The 15,134-nt window shown below is 54.7% G+C and overlaps 1 protein-coding gene across 1 annotated transcript in view; it reads right to left on the reverse strand.

Annotated features, from left to right (window-relative positions):
- The window catches only part of FSTL4 (follistatin like 4), a 324,334-nt gene that overhangs the window by 93,932 nt on the left and 215,268 nt on the right, over positions 1-15,134 (reverse strand). The window contains exon 5 of the mRNA XM_059698386.1: positions 1,344-1,537. Coding sequence (XP_059554369.1) covers positions 1,344-1,537 — 194 coding nt within the window. The remainder of the gene's footprint in view (positions 1-1,343; positions 1,538-15,134) is intronic.

A 15,134-nucleotide genomic window follows, 5' to 3' on the forward strand; every position in this document is an offset into this window, starting at 1 on the left:
CTCCTGAGAACGTGCCGTGTGCCCAGCACTGTGCCCAGCACGTCACGCCTTCCTTGTTTAACCCTCCTGATGGATGGCCCTGTGATGGTTACAGACCAGAACTGGAGGCCCAGAGAGGCGAGGTGTCTCCCAAGACCCACCAGCCAGAGATTGCTGGAGGCAGGACTTGAACGCAGGCAGTGTGACCGTGAAGCCATGCAGATCCCATGTGTTCTCAGCTACTACACGACATAGCAAGCACCTCTTCTGCTTGTTACATGCAGGGAAAGGCCTGGCTCACTGCCTAGCACACAGGGTGCTCGGTAAGAGTTAGGGCACATACCCCAGCCCGGTCCTTCCTGGTGACCGGGCCGTTTTGCTAAGGTCACCACATCATGTGAAGGGTTTCTTTATAGTGACATCAAAGGCGGGGACTTATCTGTCCTCTGGCGGGCACTTGGTCCCTGTGGGCGAGCTTCCCTCGCCCACCACCCTGCTTGGGGAGGCCGACCTTGCCTTCCTCGCAAACCTTTGCACCTGCCTGATGCGGCTCAAGAGCCCTAGGTCCTTAGAGGCAAACCAGAGGAGCAGGAGCAGGAATGCAGGCGCTTTGGCCCACCCAGCCTGCCTTCCTGCCACCGGCCAGGAAGGTCCTCCCTACAGCTGGCGATGACTGCGCCCGGTTGCTCCCTCCTCGCGTCTCTCTGCCACAGATGCTAACTGCCCTTGCACTTCCTTGTAGCTGGACAGACGGACACGTGCGCTGGGTTTGGGGAGGGAGGCAAACCGCAGGGCCTGATGCAAGTGTTTTCTCAAAGGAAGAGCAGTGCTTAGGGGTGGACGCAGGGCTCTGTGCCAGCAAGCAGGCTGGGGCGTGGGCTGTTGATATCTGGGTACTAAAGGACAGCGAGACCCTAGGGGGGAGGACCGGGGGACGCCCGGGTTGCAGCCCCTGGGGTGTGTGGTGAGACCGAGCCTGCTTCCTGTCGCCTTCCTGCCGAGGAAAGGAAAAGACTCACGGAAGAGATTTATTTCCTAATGACAACATCAGAGACCAGCCCCGGTGAAGCGTGTGTTTTGCCAGCTAGCTGCGAGCGCTTCAAAGCTTGTGTGTAAATATTGGCTGAAGGTGGCTGGTGGGAAGAAGACACGGCGCCGTTTGTTTGTCAGAGATTCTGAGAGGCCCTGAACGCACGCTCTCCGCTCCCTGGAGAGGGGTCTCTTGCAGGAGGCCCCCAGGCATCCCAGCACAGAGACAGTTACAAACGACTCTCCGCATGTGACCTCCTGGTTCTCTTCACGGACATGCTCCGTGGAAAACCCGATTCCTCCTTAATTTTATTTTCATAGGACGCCGTACTCACCTGAGCCAGTTCAGAGCTGCCGAGGTGGCCGTCGCCATCTGCATCCAAGTCCTTAAACAGAGATTCCACCAGGAGGCGCTTCTGGGAGGCAGGGTCTCGGCGGCTGGCCCCTTCCGGGAGTGGCTGCAGGCGGGTCTGCAGTGCCAGAAGGACATTCTTCAGGCGGGCGTAGTTGGCCATGGTGCAGGGCTCGCCTGGAGGAGGAGAGGGGGTTACTGCAATGAGACTCCGCCCAGGGCGTTGGAGGACCTTCATCCATCCGTTCTGGGCATTTCCCGCGTGTAGGGTGGGGGGGGGGGCGAGAGAGGGGACACTGGAGTAGATGGATCTGCTTGGCTGCCTGCCCACCAACCCACCCCATAGCTATCCCCTGAGCACTGGATACATGCCGCACATGATGCAAATGCTGGACGGAGCCTGCTGTCCATCCCACAGAGCTTTACTGAGCACCAACTATGTGCCAGACACAGAACAATTGCCAGATGGTCCGGGGAGAGCTTGTCCAGGGGAATTCACAGCGGCAGCCCCACAGTGGCTTCAGGGAAGCTGGCCCCCATTTCACTTTGTAATAGCTCGTCTTTGCCTTAAGCCCACCTTAAAGGCTGCTTTTGAATACTTGGCTTCATAGATTCGGGAGTTTTAGTTAACAGGACTAAGAAGCCCTGCTTAAGTTAATTAGGTACACTCCCAGAGCTGGATTACTTCAAAACAAACATGTGTACGCAAGTCTACAACCAAGAAACAAAAGGAAGCTTTACGAAATTGAGCCCGGAGCACGCAGCCCCTGCTCTGGGCCTGGATCACAGGCCTGCCTGCTGCACAGCGTCAGGACAAGGCGGCGTTTCGGCGGGTGAGGCCTGGGATGCACTGCGACCTGACACTGGCCATTGTCCCGGTCGCGGGCCGGCCGCTGGGAGAAACACCACAGGAGGCACAGCCTGCCACCGGAGGCTGCAGGGTGTTAGCAGAGCAGGGGAGCCCTCCCGCCCCGCTTCCTCGCCTCCCTGGGGGTGGAGGGCTTCCTGAGTCCTGGTGGGATCCTCACCGTCCACTCCAGGTGGGAGGCCAATGTGCTGCTGGGAATGCACTTTCCCTTAATTCCCAGGCCAGTTTAGAGAATCAGGGGTTGGGACAGTCCCTGTAACTCGGGGCTGGAGAGCGCCGACTCAAGTCCCCTGGGCTTCAGACCCAGCCCTGCCGCTGCCAGAACCTGCACCTTGGACCAGGCGCCTCCGTGATTTCATCTGGGAAGTGGGAGGACGCCCTTCCCACGCAGCTGCCTCCCACAGGGGCTGTTATGAGGATTGAATAAGATATGCACACAGAGGGGTTAGCACGGCTTGGCACAGAGCGAGGGCTCACCGAACGCTAGCGATTCTCTCCTTATCATCAGTAGGACCACATTTGCTGAAGAGCAACAAACAAGGAAGCTATTGATGGGGGAAGGGCGGACGGGGGGTCTGTCTGTTGCTCTCCCTCCCGCTCTCCCTGGACAAGCCTGGGCGGCTCAACCACTTTCTCTTGTGATTGTTTGTGTTTCTAGATTTTCTTCCAATTGGAGGTCAATTGATTCTTGTCAGAAACAGATGCCTGTTACCATTTCCTCCTGCATGTTTATTTAGAAAAAAAATCAATTGCTGTGTTCAATGTAATCAAATCTATTTGTTCTCAGGGAGCTCCAGGCTCTGACAGGCCTGGCTCTCCCATTCCCCTACTGTGCTGGCGCCCTCTCTGGCCTGTTGGGTACCCATGCCGGGGAGCGCTTGGGGCCACCAGTCGGCAAACCTGGTCCTCAAGTCTGTATGGCTGCACAGTGTTGAAAACAGTGGCCTTGTCCTGCTGTAAACCGCCCAGGGGAGGATGTGGCAGCCTTCTGGGGTTTCCCTTCTTCCCAGGCCCGGATAAAGGCCAGTTTTGGTGAAGGAGAGTGACAAATTTTGCCCCCTTGCCCTCAACAGGGTGAAATCCAGTTCTGGTAAACGACCCAGAAGTCAGGAGGCAGTACGGGAGCTGAGACAGAAGCTTTGGTGTAGGAGGTGAGGGCGTCTCTGTGTGGGGGTCTGTGGGGACCTGTCCCGAGGGTCAGGCTCTCCTGGGAGCGGCATTCATGCCCGGTGCTGCGAGGTCGCTGTGCACAGCAGATGGACATGGGGTCTATGGGTCAACGGGAGGCTTGACTCGGAAATGCTAGTGCACAGTCAGACTCCTGAGGACACACCCCGGCAGGGCCACCTGAAGGATGGGGCAGGACAGGTCAGCTGGGCAGAGATGTCTCCTTCTCGCTGGTCCCCCACAACCTCTACCCTTCCTCGCAGACCCTGGTGGAGCATAGAGCTCCTCTGAGCTGCCTGTGGCCCGGGGCCAGGGGTCTCCAGCTAGGCTGCATCTCCACACTGGCAGGTGGGTCCTGTCGAGAGGGCTGCAGCAACCCCCTCAGGCCCGCCCCTTCTATCACCTTCCTGCCATTCACTGTGAATTACAGGCTTTTGCTCCTCCACCCTGGCCATGGCCCAGCATAGGCCTCCTGGCCAGGAGGGTAGGCACATGTCTAGACATCAGCCTGGGGGACAGGGTGGTATCCAGTGTCCAGAGTCAGCTCCCCGAGTCCTTGGTCTTGCCCCCTGCGAGCGCCCACCCTGTCCTGCTCCCCCCATCCAGCACTAACTTATAAACTCTGCGCCAGAGGCTGAGTGGCACATTGGGGGCAGACAGTGGGCCTCTGGTCTGAGCACCCAGGGCGCCTGGAGGGGGAGCTGATGAGGGAAGGCATTCAGGATGAGACCCGCAGGATGAGAGAGTGTGGGGAGAAGGTGGCACAGGGAACAGCATGCCAGGCAGCAGGGCTTGCAGGAGCCCTTGCCCTTCCCGCCTCCATTTTCCACCTTAAAATGGGGGCAAAAATAGCCCCTCACCACCTTACAGAGTCATGGCATGAAAGCAGCAATGCTCAACCCTCGTCATCTCATGGCACACATAAACGAATCACTAAAATTCGGTGGCGCATCAAAAAGATACCTTTTGCTAGTCTGACAAAAAAAAAAAATAGGTATGATTTTGATTCATTCACAGTGGATAGCTATTGTTGTGTCGGTTCTTGTCATTTTTTAAAATTTATTTGACAATCTAAGAAAAAAGAGGTCAGTGCCCCTGACTAACTAGTCAGGCATTGCATGTTTTAGAAATGTTTGCAGCGCCCCGCGTGCCCTTGGAGGCACCTGGTTGAAAATCACTGCATCAGAGGAAAGGTAAGAGGACTTTGCCAAGTCCAATGGTCAGCCAGGCCTGAGGCTTCTCTGGATGACTCACCGGTCTGTCCCCATCACCCACCACCTGGCACAGGTGGCCATTATCTCGGTGTTCACGGAAGAACAGAACATTTCCTCCCTCCCTTCCCACTGCTCGTGGACATTCTCCCCAGGGGGCCTCTCACGGAGGGAGGTGCACGTCCTGGTCAGCCTGACACTGACGAGCATCCCCTGCCTGCGGCCTGGGTGACCTCCACATGGCAGGGCCGGCCCGGAGTGTGCGGGGCTCCTCCTGCTGCCAGAACAGGCCTGCTTTGGCAGATAAAATATTGATCAGCCTGCTGAGGAGCCCAGAGCGGGATCCTATTTTCATGTCAGAACTTGGTAATGAACTACATTTATCAAGCCCGTTCTCCATGAGAAAGGTCAGCCGCAGATCTGGCTAAGTTGTGATGACACCTCATTAATCTAGTTCCCTCAATAATTGTCCCTCTTTGAAGATCCTAATGTTCTCCCATTCCAGCCACACTCCCTCGGGCTGAGGGAGATTATTATAGCAGGAGCACAGGCACATCCGCATTTAATTTTTTGAGTAAAGAGAGATAGGAAGCAGGTAGCAGCCTCTGGAATTAAATGTCCATCAAAGGAACACTTTCTCTTGCAAAACAAAGGGAAGCAAGAGAGACATTGCGAACGTCCCATCAGCCGCGCGCCCGGCCAGCTCGAGCCTCGCGGGGACCATCTTTACTCTGTGGCAGGCGATGCTCCAGGTATGGGTGCGGCTGGAGGCTCCACAGAGTGCAGGGAAGGGGGGTTTGCAGAATGTGGGCAGGGTGGGAGATGCCGCCCAGCTAAAAGGAAGCTCAGATGCTGAGAGCGAGATAGGCCTTGTGGTGAAGGTACCTGTTGGAGGCCCAGGTCCTGGACACAGGAAGCAGCCAGAAGCAGGTGAGGGGAGGCGGGAGACACCTTGCACCAGGGAGGGAGGGCGGTGAGGGTGACCAGGAAGGGGCAGTGTCTGCCTGCCTTTCCTCCTTCCCCACCCTCAGCCATTCCTGCACCACGTCCTCTGGCCTCCTTCGCCAACTTGCTCCCCACCCCCCACCCCCGCCTATAGAGCCCCCTTTTCACTGGCCCTGTTTTCTCCATCGCGGGGTCTGGGCTGGTGCACCACGCCCCGAGATTCCAACATGTGGGTGTAGGCAGCTTGCTTCCCAAACCACACACAGGCTATCCCTTCGGAAACCACACAGTAGCCAGCCATGCCTGAGAGTCACACCCACTAGACTCTAGCCCTTCTTGACCTGGCAGGGGAGCCAGCCCCTTGGCTCAGAGCCTGAGACCCTCACATGGGAGAGCCCCCAGTGGAGCCCAAGGGAGAGACCAGCTGTGCCCGGGCTTATAGGGTCACTTGTGGGCAGGCTCCTCCTGATCCCCACACAAACATTAGCATCCCCAGTCCCCACATTGTCCCCAGCCGGGAAGCAATGACACTTGCCGCTTGACAAAGCTGTGATCTTTCCCACCAAAGCAGAAACTTGGCTCAGTCGTCTGGCACCGATGTCACAGCTGAATGTGGCTGTGTGACACAGGCCTCAGATGCCATGTGTCATGCTGAGGTCTACTTTGAAACTGCTAAGCTGTGCAAAGAGCAGAAAGCATTTTACTCCCAGATCTAATTTATGAGCTGCCATAACTTTACTGGAGTTTAGCTTAAGAGGAACAGATGTTTAACTTGATGTAAATTCAGGAACATTAACCATCTTTCTGCTGCCATTTCTGTGAAAATTCAATTAACAATAAATGCCAAAACCAATGGGTTTATCTTAAGATGCATTTCCACTAACATGATATAGTTTTACTGATGGTGTGGACCAAGCCACAAAATTCTGAAAATTCCAGGAGACTGTTAAGCACACATGACACGGTCTTGTCACAATCCACAATCAAACACAAACAGATGCATCCAAGGTATGCCGTGTGGTGACCCCTTGCTGGCTGTTTCCTGGGGCCTGTGACTTCCGAGCAGATGGGTCACTGCTGCCTACACTCAGGAACCACGGGGAGGTGTGCACACCGTGGCCGACGCTGTAGCCACCGGCTATTCCCATTTCCTGTCAGAATGCCGGTTTGCAGATTCTGCTTCCAGGTGCTCCTTTCCTGAAAAGCCCCTTCTTCAAATCTGACTTTCCTGCAACAGGCCAGCTCCAAGGAGCTGCTTCTGTCCACTGTCAGCCACACAATCTGGCCCCTTGGTCCCTTAAGCTTTGAGGAGCTTGCCTTTATGTCCATCCTCTCTCCTCCAAGCACTGTGCCCCAGTGCCTCTGCATCTCCAGCATGAGAGTCTTCACTCTCTTAAAGAACCCAGCCATAGAGACCCTGGGTGTTCACGGTCATGGGCCACTGGTGACAGTTTGGGAGCTGCTCAGCCTGTCTCCTGCCCTCCATCACTCGGAGCTCCCCCTGAGCCTCCTCCTCACTCACGAGTCCCAACCCCAGAGCCAGCAATGGGCCACTGCACTCACTAGTGTGCCCTTATTCTCCCCGGTCCTCTAGGGAGCCTAGCACCTGGCCGACCAACTGTCCTTGGTCAGTGTCCTCTGCTCCTTTCCCTGGAGGGCCCTATTCGTCATCCCATCTGCATGCTCTGGGTTCTTGAGGTACGGGGCCCACTTTGAGCCCAAGCACAGAATCTGCACATCCAAGGCTCCACATGACCTACAACCTACCTGGGCCCAATGCACATGCCACGCTGGCCGCGCACTCCTTCCCCAGCTGCTGTGCCAGAGCCCATCCAGCCTGCCTGGAAATACTGCCTCCACTTGCACCTGAATGCGAAGATAAACCCTCATCTCCATTTTTGCTCCAGCATCAGGTAATTTAAATGAACAAAACCACCCAGACCTTTGTTAGATAAATGGCACATTTGCTCATGAATGCCTGGTTCAATGGTGCTGCTGTACAGTCTGCTGTTTGACATTTATGATCTTCTCTTCTATTCCTATTACAGAAAGCAAAACCGGACACATTCCTGGACGAGGGATCCACTTACACTTCTAATGGTCGACTGGCACATCTATCATATGGCCCCAAAGGGAAAGGGTGGTGTTTGAAAACTGGAATAACTGCTAAAGCCCTCCATGCTCGCCTCGCTGGGGAGGAAAGAGGCCCCACGTAGGCACCCCTGGGGCAGGACCTGTCTCCTCCCCCCTTTCTCCGAAACAGGGCTCATCCCTGTCTCTGTTCTCCCAGGACACCCTGGACAGGCACTGGCACCTTGGGGCAGCAGGTGAGGAGACTGGGGCAGGGGGGACGTGGAGCCCACGCCTCATCTGCCTGGCGCGGCTCATGGTGCTGCTCAGGGTGTTGGCTCGGACAAGGTGATCTTCAGCTTCTGAGCCAAGCCCAGGAGCAACTAGTTTTTATTTTTATTTTTGACGGACCCCGTCTCAAGTTTATTTGTACAAATAGCACAGGAGGACACCAGCCCCATGCGGACAGCAGCCCAGGAGTCACACCACTCCTTCCGTCCTCACATCGGCAGACAGAGGCTTCTACTCTGGAGCCTTCTTGGGTGCCTGGGCACCTTTGGGAGCCTGAGCTGGAGCCTGAGCTGTAGCTGCAGCTGGAGCCTGGGCCTTGGTTTGAGCCTTGGCCTTGGCCTTTGACCTGCAGAGCCCGAGAACCTTGGTGCTGTGGGCAAGATGGAACTTGTGGCTGCGGCCCTTTGGGACCGGGGGCTTGGCTTCCTTGGGCTTTAGAAGGGCCTTGATGGCCACGGCACTGTGTACCCATGGCCTTGGTGTTGTCACCCCCTCCAGTGTGAGGGTGTGTGGACTGCCCATCAGTGGGATCGAACTGGGGTCATTAGGAGGGATCTGCCCCCACGTTAACATGTCCCACATTTGCATTTGTAGAAGATTTGCTGGGCTTGTGGGGACATGCACTTTAGAAGGGGAGGTATTACAGAAAAACTGGCCTCTTTTTTTCCTTCGACCTGAATAAAACTTACTTTATTCTCTCTCTGATTCGTCTTTGAAATCTTTCCTGGGCAATTCAAGGACCTGGAGGTCGCCTAACACATGACCGTGCAGGGGCAGGGCCAGCGCCCAGGGAGGAAGCAGTCTGGTAAGTCCTGGTTCGGGGTCCAGAACCCAGAGCCTGGCCCTGAGAGGAGCTGGGCCGACGGGAAGGGTGGGCCATGGCGACTGAAGAGGAAACCTAGGTGTGGCTCCTCTTCCAGCAAATTGAGTTATTCCAGACACAGCGCAGCAGCCGTCTCGCCGTCTGCTCTGGGCACTTCCAATGGCACTTTGCGGACATGCTGACTCTTATCAGATTCACACACTGGGAAATGCTTGGCCCTCTCAGGTCCCAAGAATGGCCTCCTTGTCGCCTTATCCGGCAAGAAAATGGACTCAGATGCTTTAAGAGGGTTCAGGACCCACAGGAGGTGGGAGTTACAGGGACCCTCCAGGACACTCCTGAGGAGAATGTACAGCCCGGAGCCCACCTGGGGGCAGGCAGGTGGGGCCAGCGGCCCACAGCTTGAAGCTCTTCAGACCTGAGGCCTGCGCAGGTAGCCTGCATGTGTCACACGATTTGCGTGCTTTGCCTCAGGCTAGGGAGTGTTTGCTTGTCTTCTTTTGAGTTGGGCTTTGAAAAGGTGGTTAAACATTTCACAGAGAACTTTCCATGCCAAAGGCCAAATCAGCTGGCGAGGCTCAAAAAGCGTCTCTTGATGCTAATGGCCCCCAGTGAAAACAGGAGCCATCAGTTAGAGAAGGCGGTCACACTCTCGCCTGGCCTTGTGTTTTCCCCGCTAAAGGTGCTGTTTGGTGGGTAACTGTGTCCTCATCAAAGATTTTCAAGGGTGTGGGGTGACACACTTTCTTGGCTTTTCAGGCTGCGTGCAGAGGACACTGGACAACAAGTCCTTACACAGGTAGACAGACAGACAGACAGACATAAGCACACACAAATGAGGATTGGGGTGTGCAGCCCAGCGACACTGGTCCTGTGCCAGCGGCTCAGCCCCAGCCTCGTCCTCCCACCCCATTTGCCTCTTGGAGATGCCTACGCAGCCCACCCAGCACAAATCTTAGGTCACAGCCCCCAAGAGCAGGAGTAAAGGCTTTGGCATGATATAGTTCAGACACTCATTTCATTGATGTGGAAACCGGGGCCTCTAGGAACAGTAAGAGGCCTGCCTTGGAGCCCAGGGCTTTGGTGATGGAGCCGAGCTATTGCCCACCTGGCATTTTGTGCTCACACTCTTGGGGGCCTTGCCTGCCCCAGTGCCACCCCCCTTCTCTTCTAATTCCAGTCTTTCAGTTCTTGCAAGAAACCCCAAAAGATGCAAATAGAGCTGTGGGAAGGACCAAGGGGACTGTGATGGGGGAGGATAGGATTTTCTCCAGCACAAGGGGGGTGTCAACACCCTACAGCCAGGAGGGCCACTTCCTGGGCAAATCCTATTATCATGAGCACACTGGCAGGTCCTGACTTTCCCTGCCAACAGCCTTGGCTCAGCGATCTGGGGTCTGGGCTGACCTTCGCCCAGTGCCTGGAATTCAGGGGATACACAAAGATGGGGGCTTAAGTCTCTAACTGAGAGGAATGACCCGTAGCCAACCCCAGGGCCACACTCAGTGAGGGTATTTCCGAGACTGGGCATCCCCTGGGCCAGGGTCCGAGTTGCTCACGTTCCCTGGGGAGCTTGTTAGATAGGTCGACCTGGGTCTCTGGGGAGGAGGCTGAGGGTTAGATGGGGTTTGCTGAGCAGGCTCAGGAGGAGTGGAGGAGACTGGGTCAGGCATGCCATTACCCTGGAGCACCCTGGCCTCACTCCCACACTCAGCGCCCAAGAGGTATTGACCCAGACAGTCCAGGCACTAAGATGACACCCTCACAGGCCCTGTAAGAGTCCGGGCCCACCCTTCTGGGTACAGCTCTCTTAGAAAGCCATCCCTGGCCAGCTCCCCTCCCCCGTCCTGTGGCAATCAGGGCCCAGACCCCGCACTTGACTCGGAGCATTAACTGCCCTCTGGTGCTAACTCCCTCCCCAGTGTGTGGCACACACCCGCCAGCAGGGGCCTCGGGGACAGGAGGGCGTGCACCCTGTCTGCAGGTACTGTACCCGCCACGCCCATGGATGAACTGATTGATCCCAGCAGCATGACGTACACTGAAGGAGGAGAGGGAGATAATTTATCCTCATTCTGAACGTCCGGCTTGGCAGAGATGGCAGCCGTGTAGCTCCTCCCTGCTCTGTGCATTCGTGGGGACGTGAGCCACTGCCAGGCTTTCCGTAACTCTAGATCTCAGGCGGGACACAGGCAAAGAGGCACGGGCACGGGGCTCAGTATCCTGTCCCCCGGGTGGCAGCCCCTCATCTGCAGGCCCCAAAACACACACTCCTCTCCGCCCCCTCCCCCTCCCCTCAGCAAAGCCAGGCCATTCAGCTGGGGGAGAAGGTGGGGGTTGGGGGGGGGGGCAAAGGAGCAGAGCCTGCCCTGAAACCCTCTGCAAGTGCTTTGTGTGCACACCACCTAGTTTTTAAACGGAGAGGAGGTAAAACTGGCGGTGGCTGGCTCTGTGTGATTAATTGGGGGCCACAGCATCTTCAAGGAGTGGATCTGGGTCCACTTATCTGGGTCGCATCCACCTGAGCAAATGGCCATGATTATGGCTTTTAAATGACTTAGTAGAGATAATGGGTCACAGAAAATAGAGTGGGACTAAAAGTAAATATAAAACGAGGGAGGCTGCTGGCTGAAAGTGGGGCTGCTGCAATCATTATGTTTAAAATGGCACTCATGTCTTGGGAGATGCTTCTCCCGGCGCACGTATCCACATTTCTCACTGATGGGGGGGGGGGGGGCGGGGAACCCTGCTCCGTGCATGAAAGTATGGGGCCTGGAATCAGTTCTCTTTTTACTTTTTTAAAATGATAGTTTTTAAAATTGATTTTAGAGAGAGGAATGGAGAGAGAGAGAGAGAGAGAGAGAGAGAGAGAGAGAGAGAGAGAGAGAAAGAGAGAGAGAGAGAAGGGGGAGAGAGAGAGGGAGAGAGAAAGAGAAATGCCAGAAATATCCATCAGAAACACTGATGGACTGTTTCCTGCACGCCCCCCATTGGGAATGGAGCCAGCAACCCGGGCATGTGCCCTGACCAGGAATCGAACCAGCGACCTTTTGGTGCACAGGATGATGCCCAACCAACAGAGCCACACCAGCCAAGGCCATTCTTACTTTTTAAAAGTAATTTTTAATTGAATTTATTGGGGTGACATGGGTTAATAAAATTATGTAGGTGTAAAGTGTACAATTCTATAATACACCATCTGTATACTGTATTGTGTGTTCATCACCCCAAGTCAAGTCTTTCCCCTCTTCTACCTGCCTCCACCCCCTTTCCCTCTGATAATACCATACTGTTATCTGTGTCTATGAGTTTTTTTCTTCTTGCTTAATCCTTCCACCTGTTTCACCCAGCCTCCCAAACCACACCCCTGCCCCTGACAGCTGTCAGCCTGCTCTCTATCTATGAGTCTGTCTCTATTTTGCTTGGTAGTTCAGTTTGTTCATTAGAGTCCACATATGAGTGAGATCATATGATATTTGTCTTTCTCTGACTGACTTATTTCACTTAGCATAATGCTCTCCAGGTCCATCCATGCTGTTGCAAAAGGTAGGATTGCCTTCTTTTATACAGCTGAGTGGTATTCCATGGTGTAAATGCACCACAGCTTTTTTATCCACTCATCTGCTGGTGGGCACTTGGGCTGCTTCCAAATCTTGGCTAGCACACAACATCTCTTTTGTACTTTTAATTTTCCCTCATGTGTGCGTCCAGGACGGGCCAGCGGCTGGGTGTGTCCGCCTCTCCCATGCGCTGTGTTCTGGAAGTGTGTGAGCAGAGCTGTGCCGAGTGCTAGACACCCCGGTCTTCTCTCCCCGAGCCTCATTTTCTCATTGTACACGGGGACCCATAGCCTCTGTCCCCAGGGTTGCTGTCAGAGTCGATAGGCCAGGATGGCACCACAGCTGGCACAGAGGAGGAGCACTCTGGATGGCAGGGAAATCCTCTTTGTATTTTAATGTGTCAGATTCCCAAGATCGCTGGGGTGGTGGGTGAGTGAGAGGTCCATGGAAGGTTCTGGGAATTCAATCTTTCCAGGCCTTGATCCCAGGGCCCAGGACACACAACCCTCTCCCTGGCAGCACTGGGGTGGGGGTGGGGGGCACCCAGGAGTGACTGTAATGGAAATATAAATCATCCTACTTCCAAGCAGCACGCTAATATTCAGTAATGACCCTTATAAACCTACTCTCTGCGCCCACTAGTAAACACCTCAGCCCCACACCACATTCCCCAGTCTCTCTAAGACGACAGGAGAAGGCAGGAAAGCCCTGAAAGAAACATAAAAATACGGCTGCAGCTGAGCCTGAAACTCATCTCTTTGAAGCTTAATTGATGGGAAAAGCTTCTGGCCCCAGAGAACTTGCAGGCCCATCATGAGGATATTCGATGAAGCGTCTCTGTGCCACCAACCACACTAAGCTGGAAATCATTACGTGGTAATTGCAAAAACATTAATAAAATGACGATGTGGGTTTTCTCGTGACATAAAAGAGGAATAAAGTAATTCACTCAGATAACTTAGCAAACATGTATAGAGGGAAGCAAGCCAGGGTTGCTTGGGTCTCAGTCTTACCAGCCCCTTGAGATGGGGCCCAGGCCTCTATTCTGAAAGCCCTTGGAGGGGTAGCCAGGCTCAGGACCACTGCGTGGGTCCAGGTATGTGACACCTGAAGGTGCTCGGAAGCTACCGTTCAGGGAACCACAGCCCACTCATGCTCCTGTCCACAGCCAGGGAGAGAGACCAGGGCTCTGATGACAGAGCTCCCTGGGCAGCTTCCTCAGCCATGCCCGCTCCTCAGCTACTAGAGAAGACAGGGAGAGTGTGTGCAGAGCTCAATGACATTTGCTTCAACTGCCGCAGGCCTAAGACAAGGCCAAGGTGACTACCCTCAACCACGGGCAGGCTTCCTGTCGATGTTAGCCAGCTCAGCTCCTGGTCTCACACCCCAGCGCGCACAGACTGCTCACCTCCTCTTCCAGCATTTCGCTCGCGTGTGGCCACAGGACTCCCTGCCAAGCTGATGTGTGTGTGTGTGTGTGTGTGTGTGTGTGAGAGAGAGAGAGAGAATGTGCGTGTGTGTGAGAGAGAGAATGTGTGTGTGTGAGTGCATGTGAGTGTAGAAGTGTGTATGTAAAAGAGCGTGAGTGTGTGTGTATGTGTGAGTATTGTGTGTGTGACTGAATGTATGTATGTGTGAGTGTGAGTATGTGTGTGTGAGAATATGTGTGTGTATGTGAGTGTAGAAGTGTGTATGTAAGAGAGTGTGAGTGTGTGTGTGATAGTGTGTGTGTGTGTAGAAGTGTGTGGGTATGTAAGAGAGTGTGAGTGTGTGTGTGTGTGATAGTGTGTATGTGAGTGTAGAAGTGTGTGAGTATGTAAGAGAGTGTGAGTGTGTGAGAGTGTGTGTGAGAGTATTGTGTGTGTGTGTGAGTCTGAGTGTGTGTGTGTGAGTGTGTGTGGAGGAGCAGAGGCTGAGACAGGCAGCATGCAGACCTTTCAGGGAGGAAACCTCCTGCCTGTCTCCCATTCTTACCTGCCAGTGGAGCACCCCCATTTCCAATACACACTCCTGTCACCTCTGTGCACCACCACCCTATGCCCTGCTCTCTGTGTGTCCACATCCCCTCAGTCCTTCCAGGCCCACCATGAAGCATTCTTCCTCTAGGAAACCCTAGGTATGAACCCTGGATATAGCACTTACAAGCTGTGCAGCCTCCGGTAAGCCACTTAACCTCTCTGAACCCCATCCACGGAGCAAGAACAATACGAATACCTACTTATCTTACTGACCTATCAGCGGTCTCCAGTGCATTGCAATCTACCCATTGCACCAGGTCTGTGAGAGTGCCTAGCACCTCCTCCAGCACTATCACTCAGTACCCACGGCTTCCTGTGCGGCTTCTCAGGACTCAGCCACCGCATCGCGGGCTTGGGCAGTTTGCATAGCACTCTGATAGCGGGGTGACCGCAGGAGCCCCAGGAATTGGCAGGGAGATGGGACCAGGTGACAAGTGGGCAGGAAGGAGGGCAGCAAGGACTGCCCACAGGAGAGGGCAGGTCTGAAGAGTCTCGCAGCACCACTAGAAGCTCAGGGAACAGCAGGCTTGGCACCGAAGGGACAAGGTGCTGAGCCCTATGTGGCCAGAGGTAGGAGGCGGAATTTGAGGAGAGGCCTGCGAGGGTCAGAGGGTGCAGAGAGGGGCAGAAGCAGAGAGAGCTCACAATCGCAGAAAAGAGAAAACAAAAAGGCACCTTTGTATAAAGCAAAGCACATTGGCACGGAAAGTGTGGGAATCTTATGTGATTCACCCCCGAACGAACAGCATGGTTCGTCTTCCACTTACAATACCTCGGTAAGGAGGCAAGCTGTCGACTTGCTACATTTTTACCCCAAACAC

Source organism: Myotis daubentonii, chromosome 5 (assembly GCF_963259705.1).
Source record: "Myotis daubentonii chromosome 5, mMyoDau2.1, whole genome shotgun sequence".
Lineage (NCBI taxonomy): Eukaryota > Metazoa > Chordata > Mammalia > Chiroptera > Vespertilionidae > Myotis > Myotis daubentonii.